The sequence below is a fragment of the Zeus faber genome (assembly GCF_960531495.2).
Source record: "Zeus faber genome assembly, chromosome: 5".
NCBI classification, from domain to species: domain Eukaryota; kingdom Metazoa; phylum Chordata; class Actinopteri; order Zeiformes; family Zeidae; genus Zeus; species Zeus faber.
Window position 1 is genome coordinate 14210784 of NC_137192.1, and position 13577 is coordinate 14224360.

At 43.7% G+C, this 13577-nt stretch overlaps 1 protein-coding gene across 1 annotated transcript; it reads right to left on the reverse strand.

Annotated features, from left to right (window-relative positions):
* Nucleotides 1–980: 980 nt before the first annotated feature.
* Nucleotides 981–13354, reverse strand: bap1 (BRCA1 associated deubiquitinase 1). Its single transcript, XM_079999995.1, has 17 exons — nt 13225–13354; nt 12670–12699; nt 12470–12524; nt 11955–12087; nt 11366–11485; nt 11061–11122; nt 10785–10927; nt 10566–10644; nt 10348–10471; nt 9728–9863; nt 9464–9630; nt 6217–6350; nt 5638–6101; nt 4205–4452; nt 3809–3901; nt 2789–2861; nt 981–2406 (listed from the first exon to the last, which is right to left on the reverse strand). The coding sequence occupies exons 1-17, from the start codon at nt 13259–13261 to the stop codon at nt 2273–2275; spliced, it is 2232 nt and encodes a 743-aa protein (XP_079856121.1). The 5' UTR covers nt 13262–13354; the 3' UTR covers nt 981–2272.
* Between the last annotated feature and the right edge of the window lie 223 nt (nt 13355–13577).

The window sequence follows — 13577 nt, forward strand, 5'->3', positions numbered from 1 at the left end:
CTGGTCATAAAATTGACTCCAATCTGTGCTCTGAAAGCAGTCCTGCAGTTGTAAGGTTGCACCCTCTGGCCAAGTTTTATTAATTCTGGTAGTGGGTCTCTGCTTTCTGCTGATGGGGATGTAGGCTGGAATTAACAACAATGATTGGTGGTCTAACTGTCCAAGGGGGAGGGGGTAAGGCTCTGTAGCCTTTAGGAATGTTAGAATAGACACCGTCTAGTGTGTTCTCCCCACGAGTTGGGCATTTAACATGTTGCACAAACCTTGGAAGTCATTTCTTTAAATTGGCGTGATTAAAGTCACCGGCCACGATAAAAACCTGTGGGGTTATAAGTTCTTGAATGAACTCAAATAATTGCATAACATAGAATATTTTGGTAAAAATAAATCCCTAATTTTGAATTCATCTTATATTTATGGAGCTGGCACTTTATGAGAAACAGCCATTCAATGTATTTTTGTGTGTGCTCCTGTTGGCTGTTTCCGTTGTTGGTGGCGGGGTCCGTCTTTAACTGGTATTTGATAAACCAGTGTAGCTCTGTGAACAGTAAACTGTCAGCATGGATGAAGAACAACACCTTTGGATGAAAAATGTCCCCCAAATAAATCTATTGATCAGAAGAAGGTAAACGTCACAAAATGATTTGATTGTTTTAGGGCGGAGGCAGGGGTTGGCCCGACGTTAGGGGGAAATGTTGCAGTTTCAAGGACTTCTAGGACTGCAACATTTCCCACCAACATTTTTCGGGGAAAAATAAACGATACGCTGACGTTGGGATACTGGAAATGAACGCCTTGCTGAAGAAGAATGTGTTTGGAGAAGAAAGCACATTCTGCTCCCTCCCACAGGCCCCCAAAAAGAAACCGTGAGAAAATGTCACTGAAATGAGCGGATAAACGAGGGCGCTGGTTCAGGAAAAATACAAACGCATAGAATTTAACTTCATTAAGTTTTATTTTACAAAAAAATGAGTTCAAGGAATCTGACATACAGGGCAAATCCACTATGCCACCGTATTTAGTGCTAGTTTTAAGACCCAAAAAACATTTGATTGTAATACAGGACCTTTGTAATACAGGACCTTACTATTGATACGCAAATGAGAGCCAATTAATGTCTGCTATGTACAGCTCATCAATCAGCCGAGGTTCTCCCTAGCGTACACTGGCCAGTATTACAGAAAAAACACAGTTGGGCGCTTATTATTGCACCTATTTTTAGCCTCAAAATAGTTGATGGTCACAGTACTAAATGTTTTCAGAAGCCGACTAGTTAAATAATACCCAGACAAAGTCATTATAAAACATGAATCAATCAAAATATCTTAAGATTTAAGACAGATATTTAACATGGAGCATTATCATGTATCACTCAACACTTGTTGAGTTTATTGGAGCATGAATTGGAAAGGACAACTTCAAATTCAACTGAGCTCGCCGCAGCGCTGATGCGGAGCTGACAAACAGATACATATGTACAAAAACACACAAATGCACACAGGCAAATTATCACCGCCCCACTCAGAGAGCAACTGCAGGTACAAAAATACAATGACGGCGTGTCATTCTTTTACAGCACCCCAGGAGAAATATACAGCTTGAGCTATACATACAGTCAAGTCAAACAGCTTTAACACCGTATCAGTTGAAACACAGGTCATAATGAAACGGTGAAGGGTTTCCTTAAAGAGCATCATAAAAAACGGAAAAACTGGCGTTTTTATTCTTGTAGGGGAATAAAAAGCTCAAAGGCCAATCTTCATTTCATTTACAGTCACTGTGGAAAATGTTAATTAAGGTTTATTCATTTGTTTGATTCACACTGAAACGCAGAAAAAGGCATCCTGCCGAACGAGCATCCATGACCTTAAGATCAGAGCAACAAACTCTCTGTAGAACAGTGGGAGCAGCTGTGCATGTTGATCGGGGAAGATCTCTGAGGAGCTCCGTGGAAATGATCCTTCACGAGTGAGAGGCCAAATAGTAGGCATCGCTCAGAGAACAACACGTCCCTCCTTAAAACCACAGCCTCTACACGGCAGTGGCACAGAGAGGGGGGATTCACATGAGGACTAAAATGGTAACAGATATATACAACCAGGTATATAAAAAAAAAAAAAAAAAATGACCAAAGATTTCAGATGAACAGGATGGGAGAGGGTTGTTTTTTTTTTTTTTTTTGCAGTACATCGATTTCCTTTCTCCCTCTCTGCAGTGATTGTTTGATGCTGGGTGACCTGGAGGCACTGCTTCCAAAACTTCCCGCGCGGAATTACTGGCGCTTGGCTTTGTAGGGTCGGGAGCGTTTCCTGCGATCCGGCTTCCTCTGTTTGTGCAGGCGGCCGATGCTCACTCCCTGCCGGCGACGCACCGAAATGTTCTGCTCCACCAGGCTCGCCAACATGCCTGGAAAAGGAGACCCAAATTGACGGAATTGGGGAGTGAAGAGGGAACATCGCTGCGACGACGGATTTTGCTTTTGAAAGATCCCGTCCGTTTATAGTTTCGCTAAACGGTGTCGCAAAGGAATTCTGGATATGAAAATAAACTGGGTGTGGGTGGAGGACACACACACACACACACACACACACACACACACACACACACACACACACACACACACACACACACACACACACACACACACACACCCCACACACCCCACACAACCCACACAACCCACACAACCCACACGACGAGGAGACATCAAAATAGAATGGTAAAAAGTTTTAAATGCAGTACAACGCGAGGGGAATGGAAGCTTGAGATCCCCGTCGTTTGACTTTACCTTCTTGTGCGAGCATGGAGATAAAGGTACAGATGAACTCATCATAATTATGGGTCCTCCGCTGGTCATCAATCTGAACAAGTTCAACATTTGGGGAGACACAAAGTTATGTTCCATACATGTACAGTAGGGCTGTGTTTTGGCAAGAATCTGGCGATACGACACGTATCAGGACAGGGGTTACGATTCAATATATTACGATATATCGCGATACTGTAAGCAAGGCGATATATTGCTATATTCATTTTTTTTTTAATCTAATTTTAGGAAAACTTTCATAGTATAAAGAACACACCACCATATGCATAAAATCGGAGTAAAAAAAAATTTACATTTTTATGCAAATCAGAATAGTGGGACCTGAATTACTTTCTTATCACAGTCCCTGTAACATCCAACTTCATAGCACTGCTTTTTGTGCAATCTGAGCCTATATCCTGGCCTATATCAGTAAGTTTTGCGTGTGGAACATACTTCAAATCCCAAATTAATATGTTCCCACACAAACATATTAAGCGGCAGAACCGGAAGTTTGTTAAGCCTCTGTCTCGCATTTTGAGTGTACTTACATATACAGCACCCTTAGCTTAGCTTAGCTTAGTTTAGCTTATCTTAGCATAGTCTAGTCTAGTCTAGTCTAGTCTAGTTTAGTTTAGCTTAGCCCAGCCATGACCATGAACGTCATGACCAATGCAAACAAGAAGCCAGAGCTTGACGACCCCCACTCATCATCACACCGCCATCAAAGCGGTGAAATACAACAACGGACAAAGACAAGTGGATAAGACGAACGCAGTGCGCCGACATAGTTCAGTGGTGATCAGATATGTTTCTGGCAACACGTCAAACTTGATAACTCATTTGCATCTAAACTATTCATTTAAAATCGATAGCGCTCTTTGAGAATCGACACGGTATCACAAAACAGAAGACCGTGACACTCAAGTGTGTGGATATTTTCTTATATCCCGAACGTGCAGTAATGCACGATCATTCCAAATGCAGGTTTTGGATACTTGCTTTATATTTCTTCCTCTTCTCCACCTCCTCCTTGAGAAAAACTTCATAGTTGGCGATGTCAGCCTCTACACACTTAAGCAGAGCCAGCAGCTCCTGTTGGGGACATAAAAATAGAACGTTTCTGGTGCATTTCTTTATTAACAGCCCGAGAGGGGCGACAGAATAGATTTGTAAATAAATGATGAGGAGGAGATGTGACTCGGATTTCTCGTAATATCAGATAAGTGAATCTGGTTTGAAAAAAAACAAAAAAAAAAAACAAAAAAAAAAAAACAAGATAACAGATTATCATCATGTAGTTCAACGGGATGAACCACAACACTTTTGAACGTTTACCATGATAATAAACTCTTCCGTGTCTCTCAGCTCGACCGTGAAGCAACCGTTTGAACTCACTTTGGGGGAATACTTCTCCCCGGGGGGTTTCTTGCCCCCAGCGGCCTCCGCGGGGTTGGTCTTCTCTTTGCCGGCTTTGGCGTCCGCGCCGTCCTTGCTTCCCTCCTCTTTGGCTGCCGCGGACGCCGGCTCCTCTTTGGCCTCCTTCTTCGCCGCTTCCTTCTCCCCTGCCAGGTTGCCCCCTTCCTGTTTGTCTTTCGCCTTTTCGGGGGCGCAGGGCCGTTTAACACCGTCTGCGGCCGGGTCCACTGCATCGGCAGCGGGCGGAACGACAAAGAATAAATAGAGGCAACGCTGATCCCTTGAAAGTGGTAATCTGTAAGGTCATTTTGTTGGGGAAAAAAATAACAACAAAAAAAACCCCCAAACATTTGATATTTATCCCATATTCATTTCGCTGGCATTTCTTGAAGAAATAGCCATTAGGTGTATTTGCGTTCCATTGTTGACCTTTCCCGGTCAAGGATGCCCTGGTTGGGAATGTGCAAGAAGTGGAAGGCAGCGGTGGTGAATTTGATGAACCGACATAGCGAGTAGACTTGGATAAATATATCGGCAACCGTTTTCTCTGGGCGATTTCTTGTGCGATTTTTGTCCCTTTTTATTTGGCTAGTTTAATGGTCTCCTCGAGAATTCAACTGGGGAAAATAATTAACCTGTCTTTGAAACCTAGTTTGTGTCGCCGGGGACAGCGATCTGCGTCGCTTCTCACTTTCAGTTCCTGGTGAAACCTCATGCGCTGTTTATTTTGTTTGGACAGTCCTCGCTTTGGGCAAAACCTGGCGGCTTTGGCGTCGCAATCAGTGATGTCACACTCGGCCAATCTGAAGCTTGGTTGCGATCCGCCACGGTGCACCAATCAGAGCAGAGGTCGTCGGACAGATCCAACCAGCTTCGAGCCGCGTGCAGCTTTTGGGTCGTGTTGAGAACAGCGTAAGTTATGCCGGTTTTTTTTCTGCATGACGGTTGTAAAGAATTATCTAAAGTGGAGATGGAGATTGGAGACTTTTCACGCCAGAGTTGGAAATGATGTTTGCAGACAGAGGCGACGAGGAGCAGCAGATCTATCAGAGCCTCGTCAGTGAGAAGGGCTCGCAAAACACCGGTTTTTCGCCGGTTGTTGGTCTAGCGGTGGCCAGATAGGAACATTTTTACATATCACCCAAACCTAATGGCTAGTTGTACTCCGTAATTAACTGTCAATATGAACAATTTCAAGTAACCAAGAAAAAACATCGAGAGAACATCTACAAGGCTCCATACGTTGCAGTTTCAGATGTAATTCTGGCACTTGTAATGTAATCCATCCTACACACCCACACGCCAACACACAACGCTTACGTTTGTCAGGACAAGGATCAGAAATGTTTTAGTTGGTGCGTAGTAATTAATACTTTGCCCTTGCTAATATCTAATACTACTATATTACTCACTGGGTTGGGGGAGAGAGTAGATGACCCCGTCTTGCTGAAGGTGGAGTAAGGCGACGCTGACCGAGGGCCCCAGCTCCCGCACGGCGCGGTTATGCCTCGAGTCCAGCCTCAGCAGGTCGTCTTCCCCGAAGAGGACGCGAGAGAGGTGCGAGGCCACGGGGCTGGAGGGGCGCGTGGCGGCCTGGGAGCGTGCCGGCGAGCGCAGCGGGGAGTTGAAGGCGCTGCCGATCTCGGAGGCCGTGTCCGTGCTCTCGTTGCTGGGCGTGGGGGACGGCTGCGAGGCGGCGGTGATGCAAATGCCCCCCGTGCGGCCCTCCGTGCGCACGGACAGGGGAGTGTTTAGGGCGTCCTTCCTTTGGACCTCTTTCTTTAGCTTCTCAGCCAGAACACTGAGGGCGATCTGACTCTCCATACCGCCGCCCGCCCGTCCCGACCGAGAGCGCAAACTCGCCTTCCGTCTGAACCTGGATCCAAAATTTCACCAAGACAAGCGTTACCGCCATGAAACCTGTAAATCCAGGGTGAACTCTCTTTGGACAAGTCGACACAAAGAATATGACAACCATTGGCAGGGCTAACCTGCTGGATGCGCCTGCTGTGGCCGTCACTTCCTCTTCCTCATCTTCATAGTCATCCTCATCATCAGAATATGGCGGATGAGGAGGCACTGACACCCTGGTGCGACCAACTCCAGCAGCGAGGTCTTCCTCTTCCTGTCCATCACAGGAAGAAATAGTAAGATTATGAATGAGCTGAGTTTAAGCATTGGACCGACGCAGACATGTTTTAAATTGATGGGTATCTCTTCAAATACACCTGATCGTGACGGGCAGGATTGCAGCTGCCCGCCACATCCCCACCCACATGGCTCGCACCCCACCTGTGCCCCAAACCCTTGGCCTATTGTATGGTTGCCGTCATGCTTCTGCCTTGGCGTGCTTTATGACTGTCCTGCAATTTTAATACCACTCGTATTAGCTTAGAACACACACACACACACACACACACACACACACACACACACACACACACACACACACACACACACACACACACACACACACACACACACACACACACACACACACACACACACACACACACACCTTACTCCAAACAACACACCACCAGAGTCTGCAGGGCAGGAGGGGTGAAAGTGATTCGGGTTCGATATGCTTGGATGACTCGCACCCCGACCCGCCGCAATTTTAACTGCATACTCAAACAGCACACATTCAGCACTGGGGTTCCCAGGGTGGCCGGGCGCAGGCAGGTTGGTGTGAGGGTGTCAGGGGGCGACCGGGTGGGCCCCCTGTTGGCTGTGTTCGGGTTCTGGCGGTTTGCCCCTTTTGCTAGGTTGTTTCCGGCCTGCCGCAACCCAGAGGGGCTGCGGAGCGAGCCGCCAGGCGCTTTCCAGGTCCCCTTGGTGGCTGCTCGCCGTCGTGGGTGTGGGTTGTGGTGCGGGAGGCGGTGGTCGGCCTTGCTCCCGCTGCACGGCTTCTCTGCGGCGCGTGCCGGAGGGGCCGCATGTGTCTGCGGGTGATGGCGGCGTTCTGTTCGCCTCAGGGTGGTTGACGTAGGAGTGCCCTGTGGCATGCGCGAATGGCTATGTGGGTGAGCGCTCGGTGCTTGTGGCTGGGTGGGGCATCATCGGTTGCAGTATGGCAGGCCTCGCCTTTACACGGGCCGTTGGTGAGCATGGGGGCCCTGCCAGCTCACCCGCGGGGTCGGTGGTTCCGGCGGGGTGCCGGTCTGTCTGTCTGTCTGTCTGTCTGTCTGTCGGCTCCAGGTCTGTGGTCGTGCCTAGCACTCGCGGCCTGGGTTCTGGGCTTGCGTGTGTTTCTCATGCCTGCACATGGGGATGGGCTGTATGTGTGAGCTTCAGGGGTACCGGGTCACTTTGTGCTTTCTGGTACTGGTTTGTGCACCTCGGGTCTTGTGTGGGTGTATCTCCGAGGCTTCTCTGCGGGTTGGGGGTCTTCTGTGGATGTTGGGTCTTCTGTAGCTCTGGTGACTTGTGCTTGGAGCTTTCCTAAGGCCATGGGGTGTCCATACGGCTGCAGGACTGGCTGCAGTGGCTGACCTTTTTCGCTGCTTGGAGGCGTGACGATATAGGTCTTACTTCATACACCAGAACAGAGCAGGGACAAGTCCTGTGCATTCACCGGTAGACACACAAATAGCACGCACGCCCCGGAACGCAGAATCGCGATTGTGGCGCCTCCCCTTGCGGCTGCCTGCGCGAGCACCTTGTGTCGATTACGCACATTTTTTTTTTTTTTTTTGTATTTTTAGAGCTTATTGTGCGTAATCACCGGGTGTCATGACATTTCACTGCATATATGGGTGACCATATGTATGTGACAAATAATCTCTTGAACTTGAACACCCACCCAATTACATCCTTCTCCTTTTCTCTTCTTTACTGCAATAGCTATCACAGGAAGAGGCCACGCGCCGTAATTGCTGTTCCAATCTTTGTCTACTAGATTAATCACATTCAAAACAAATACATGTTGTCGTCTGATGTTTCTGTTTATGTTTTTGCAAGCACATGTTTGTCTGTCTCGCCCGTGGTGATTCTCCCCGTCTTGGAGAAGCCAGAAGTTGGTGGCCGTCATGTAAAACTAAAGAGCTGTGCTCTTTTCATCCCACAGGTCATCCACAGGACAGAGTTTTTACAAGTAATCAAGTAATCCATGATGATTAATAAAGAAACATTGCAGGATGAGAATTTAAATAAATAAATTATAATTATTATAATTATTATTAATAATTATAATACTAATATTATTATTAATAATAATAATAATAATAATAATAAATAATAATAATAAAATAGATAAATGAAAATAATAATAATAATAATAATAATAATAATAATAATAATAATAATAAGTGCTAAAATTTTGATGGTAAACTAACTTGTAATATGAAGAATGGCACCTCTTCCATTCCCACTTGAGCTGGTTATTAGACTATGTAACTTCTGTGTTTAGGTTCGAAACCACGGGAAAGGGGCCTTACGCTTTACAGCATTACAGCATTTGCTTGATGTTTGGCTCCGGTAATTGCCGTTTTTTTGCCTGGAAAGATGTATTAACAAAACGATAAATTATAAACTTGCCGGTCTAAATGTCTGGTAATAATTCTCATGTAACCTAGGTGTACATTTTATTTGCGTTTTTAACATATGCTGAAACGTGACCGATAAGGTTCAAATTTGTCTGGTAAAATAAATTCTTTACGGACACTGGACTGAGTTTTACGACAGTGGGGTAAAAGTGTAATTGCACTCAGAAACTGAAGGCCCGCAAATATCAAAAGTAACAGCTGCCTTTCACATTTAAAAAATTGGATCGAGACATGGGATCTGATACTACATATTAACAGACTCAGATAAAGGACCTCTCCTGACAATCCTCTACAAATCCAAATCAAATCCAATATTTCAGCGTAGCATTTTGACAATATCTGCTGAGCATTCTGTATACAAGGATACAAGAGTATCTAAACACTACTCAAAAATAATCACTAAAGCACCTCAAACTTCTCATCTTCCAATCGTCTCTCATTCTGCAATGCTACTTGTCAGATTCAATTTTGACATCCTTCTTATTTTTTGTTGACTGTAATGTTCTTATTTTGTCATTATATTATTTTTGTATTTTTGTTAATTTACAGTCCATTTTAGTAAATTCATATTTGACTAGGCTTAATTATTACTCCGTGACTACAATCAGATTAAAATCAAAGGCTATTTGTGAAAAGGCTGACATTAGGAAGAAATGAAAATGAATGTCCTCCGGGTTCTTCTCCGCCCTACCTGCATCGGGGACTTGGCGTAGTTGTGGTTGTCCAGGAAGGCGGGCAGGCGCTGAACGATGGGGTTGGGACTGGTGACTGAACCTCCCCCTGCTGGTGCTGCTGGTTTGCCCATGACTTTAGCGTTGCCTGAAGGACTGGCAGCAGGCTGAGACTGGTTCACTGGGTCTGCAATAATATAAACTGGGTTTGTGTACTGTATCAAGGATATCATTTATGTAAAGAAACTCTTTAAGGGCTTGAAGAATATGGCCAATTTCAATACCTGAGGAGGTCTGCGGAGTTGTGGTCGCTGGTTCTGCGTCTCCCTCCTTCTTGATTGCAGCGGCTCCATCATCAGGAGAGGAGGAATCTTGCTGCTTTTTGTCCTGAACAAGCTCAGGCTGGGTGAGCCGTATCAGCTAGGATGTAAAAAATAAATAAAAATAAAAAGGGATTCGTAATCATCATCATCATCAACAGATTATCAGTGCATTATAAAGCATTTAGGGATACACACATCCGTGCATTCCAATGCAATTTGGATTTATACAATTGATCAGGTGTTTAACTGTTCCTGTGCTTGAAAGCGGTCTTAAGACCTTGGCTTCATTATCCGTCCCATCAGAAAAACGGACAAACCTTCGGACAACTTCAAATATATATTCAACTGGAATCGTTTTCCAAAGGTTGTCGTTAATTAGATAGAGTATTACATCATCTAAAAATGTTCTCCATATTTTTTCCAAAGAAAATGACATTTCAAAAGATGCCTCTATTTCTACTGCACATGATCAAAAAGGTTTGTTTAAAACGCCTCAAAGATTAACCCCACGTCCATGGTGAGGCGGAAAGTGCACAGGGTGCCTTATAACTTTCACGAGTTGGATTATTTTACTTTCTAACCTGCTGCAGTCCCTCCAGGACAGTCTGTCGATTTCTCTTTAAAATTTCCAGTTTGGACTCATACTTAATCCTGCGGTCAGGTACCACTGCCATCAGATTGAAGCGGATGTCATGGTACGGCTCACTGGAATAAGACAAATCAGAACTGTTGAAGCGCAAGTCAATGTCAATGTAGACTCAGATTCAGAAATATTACAGGAAACTGACTCAGGACTTACCCAGCAGTGGCCAGCCCAATTCTCTCCATGATGACCCTCCGAGCCTTATCTGTCCATTCTTCTTCTTCTCCCCAAGGCCCTAACAGGCCATTTGCAGTATTACTTACAAATACAATACTTATCAAGACCTCTTTTGTACTATACCCAATGTAAATTAGTATGACAAAGTACAATGAGCGCTTTGTTTATATGATATATTATATTAGTAGGAAGCCTCACCATGATCAATGGGGTAAGCCTTGAGCCCATCAAGTTCAAAGAGGCGGTCTTTAATTGGCACGTAGCTAACAAAGTGGAACGCTTCCATGGTCCGCACAGCACTGATTCCATTCTGTTTCTCTGGCAGGTGCCTAGGCTCCGGTCTCCATAGAAACAACAGAATAGAGTTTGAGACAGTGATGCCAGAACAAAGCCTGCAGTCTCTCAACACAAGACAGAGCAATCATGGCTTTTCCTTGGAACAAGAGACGTCTCACGACTTCAAAAGTTACCTACCTTGCATGGCTGTTGTGTGCTTTGGCAAGCTCTGGGGCATTCCCTATAGCATAGCCTTTACTCTGCAAAATACAACACAATCACTTGTGGAATTCCAAACAATATTTTGAATAATGATTTGCTAAATCAAATGATGAAAAAATCAATAAAAACAAGATTATTATCTCAGAAGAAAATGTACAATACGGTACTGAACGGTAGTCAACAGTATTAATAACACAAATAATTCAGTATCAACCTATTTCTAGACACAGGTAAGTGAGTTTAATACAGAAATAATGACATAAAGAGGAAAACATTCTTACCTCTGGACTGAAACCCTTTGTGAAAGCCTTCATCCGACTAAGAGTGTTGCCGAGTTCAACGCCACTGCAGTTGAGCAGAACACTCAGCAATGCATGGGTGGCACAGGAATTTGGTATCAGCTGAAACATTAACACAAGTCATGAAGTTTACTAAAGAAAAATTGTAAACAGGGTAACTTAGTACGGTTGTAACGCCAAAAGCAGCTCCAAATATTTCAGATAGATGTTCTCTGCAGATGAAGCTTTTTTAAGTATTATAATAACTTGTTTGATAAAAAAGACACTGATTTGCGGAAATAAAAAAATACATTTATGTAGGTAGATCATTAACAAAGCGAGCTAAATAACCATTTTGTGGACAATTATGGCTGCAGATTTTATGCTTTGTTCTTCTATTAAAGATAATTTATTCAGACCAGGAAGTATAGTAAATTATGTTAAGACAGGTTTAACTTATACTAATAACAGTCCTTGTTAAATTACCTTTTTTTCAATTAGAATTATTTAAACATGAGCTGTTGGAGAAAGAGATGTGCTCACAACAGTATGTACAGTAAATGGCATCGTTTGTGATGATATAAATCCTCACCTGATGTGCAAAGAACATGTCATTAACAATTTCCTCATCGATGACCGAGGTCTCATCCACCAGGGTGGAAACTTTCCTCCTGGACCTACGTTCCTCAATCCATTTGAACAGGAAGATAAAGCCATAGACAGGACTAAAAGGAAATGGAAATTTAGAGTCAGTCTTGTATGTCATGTATGTACTTTTTGTTAAAATCTGGCAAGAACAAAGCCAGGTAACTAGCCTGCCCCTCTCTCTCTCTCTCTCTCTCTCTCTCTCATTATTTGAAGATCATTAGCAACATTGCCAATGGCAACTATGACAATGGTGCTATTGAAACACCTGGAATATCTGTTTTCTTTTAGGTATGATACTTAAAGTCTACCTGAGTAAAAAAAAATGTGGTTAAAGTTAAGGCAAAGACATTGCAGAACATTAACGTGATTCTACTCGGCACAGAATTCCTCAAACAATGTTTAACTATGGCTAGGGAAATTAACTTTCCGAGTAGTTTTCTTTGTCCATACAGTACATACCTTTGACACTTGCTTTGAAGATCATAGATTTCTTCGACCTGGACACCTTTGATACCTGCAAAGGAAAACCTTTTGTTTTCTTGGTAGCGATACCATTGCAGATGTCATATTCACCTTTTGCTTGTCGATATTGTCAGTTAGCAGCTCTTAAGTTTGTAACTACGTGTATTTGTTTAGATGGTTCTATACAAGCTACTCACCAAAATCTTCGACCAGCAAAGTAAACAGTCCTGCAATTACAGCAAAACACTTTTGAGAGTTTATAGATTTTAAGAAAATAATAGCTGGAACAAAATAGGGTCCAATGGACAAATAGACAACGTTTTATGTGTTTTTCTTCAAACTGTACTCTGTAGGAGTGCAATGCAATAAGGGAATAATTTCAATGGTTAATCAAAGAATGACCGTTATAACTACTGAAGTGTTTTAGTGATTTCAAACTAAGACACCAAAACATAACACAATGGTGGTATGTTACTTATTGACTTCGTGCAGATATTCGGCACAGCATTTAATTATACATAGGGCTCTTCTGTGGATTGATGGAGATCGCTAGCACTCTGCAGGAGCTTAATTAAATAGTCTAAAGGGATTGATCGTGGTTAAAGCTCGTATCTGGGCGTAGTGTTCAGTAGCATCATCGGCGGCCCACAGGTATATCATCTCCAGCTAATAGCTTAGTAGTTTAGTAGCTTAGCCACTAAGCTACAGTTAGCACCGTAGCTGTCCAGCCTGATTCAGTCCACATTTCCTACCCGGGTCACTCTCGAGTTCCAGCCAGCCTTTGTTCATCTTTGCATCCGTGCACGGCCTCTTGACAACTAAGATGGTTTCCAATCCATGTTGAAAAGACGGACATTGATCATTATCTGCGATGGACTGAACGTAAACACAAAGAACTGCAGCGGCGCACGCATTCTACGTCATCACGACGCGCGACTCCAACAACTGCGCGAAAATGATTATTTTGTGTATTGATGATGTTAATTATGATAAGAACAACAGTTCATGTGATCATTCGTGGTTTTGCTATTATACTATATTATTCTGTATTAATTTTATTGATGAAGTTGTATAATTGTGCGGTAATATGGTATATTGGCATATT

Excerpts from the sequence above, each read along its gene's own strand:
- bap1 (XM_079999995.1), bottom strand. The coding sequence starts at position 13,261 with ATGAACAAAGGCTGGCTGGAACTCGAGAGTGACCCGG. Across the intron at positions 10,928-11,060 it reads GCACACAACAGCCATGCAAG|ACCGGAGCCTAGGCACCTGC; the intron begins GTAGGTAACTTT and ends GTTTCTATGGAG. Across the intron at positions 9,864-10,347 it reads TCCTGGAGGGACTGCAGCAG|CTGATACGGCTCACCCAGCC; the intron begins GTTAGAAAGTAA and ends TTTACATCCTAG.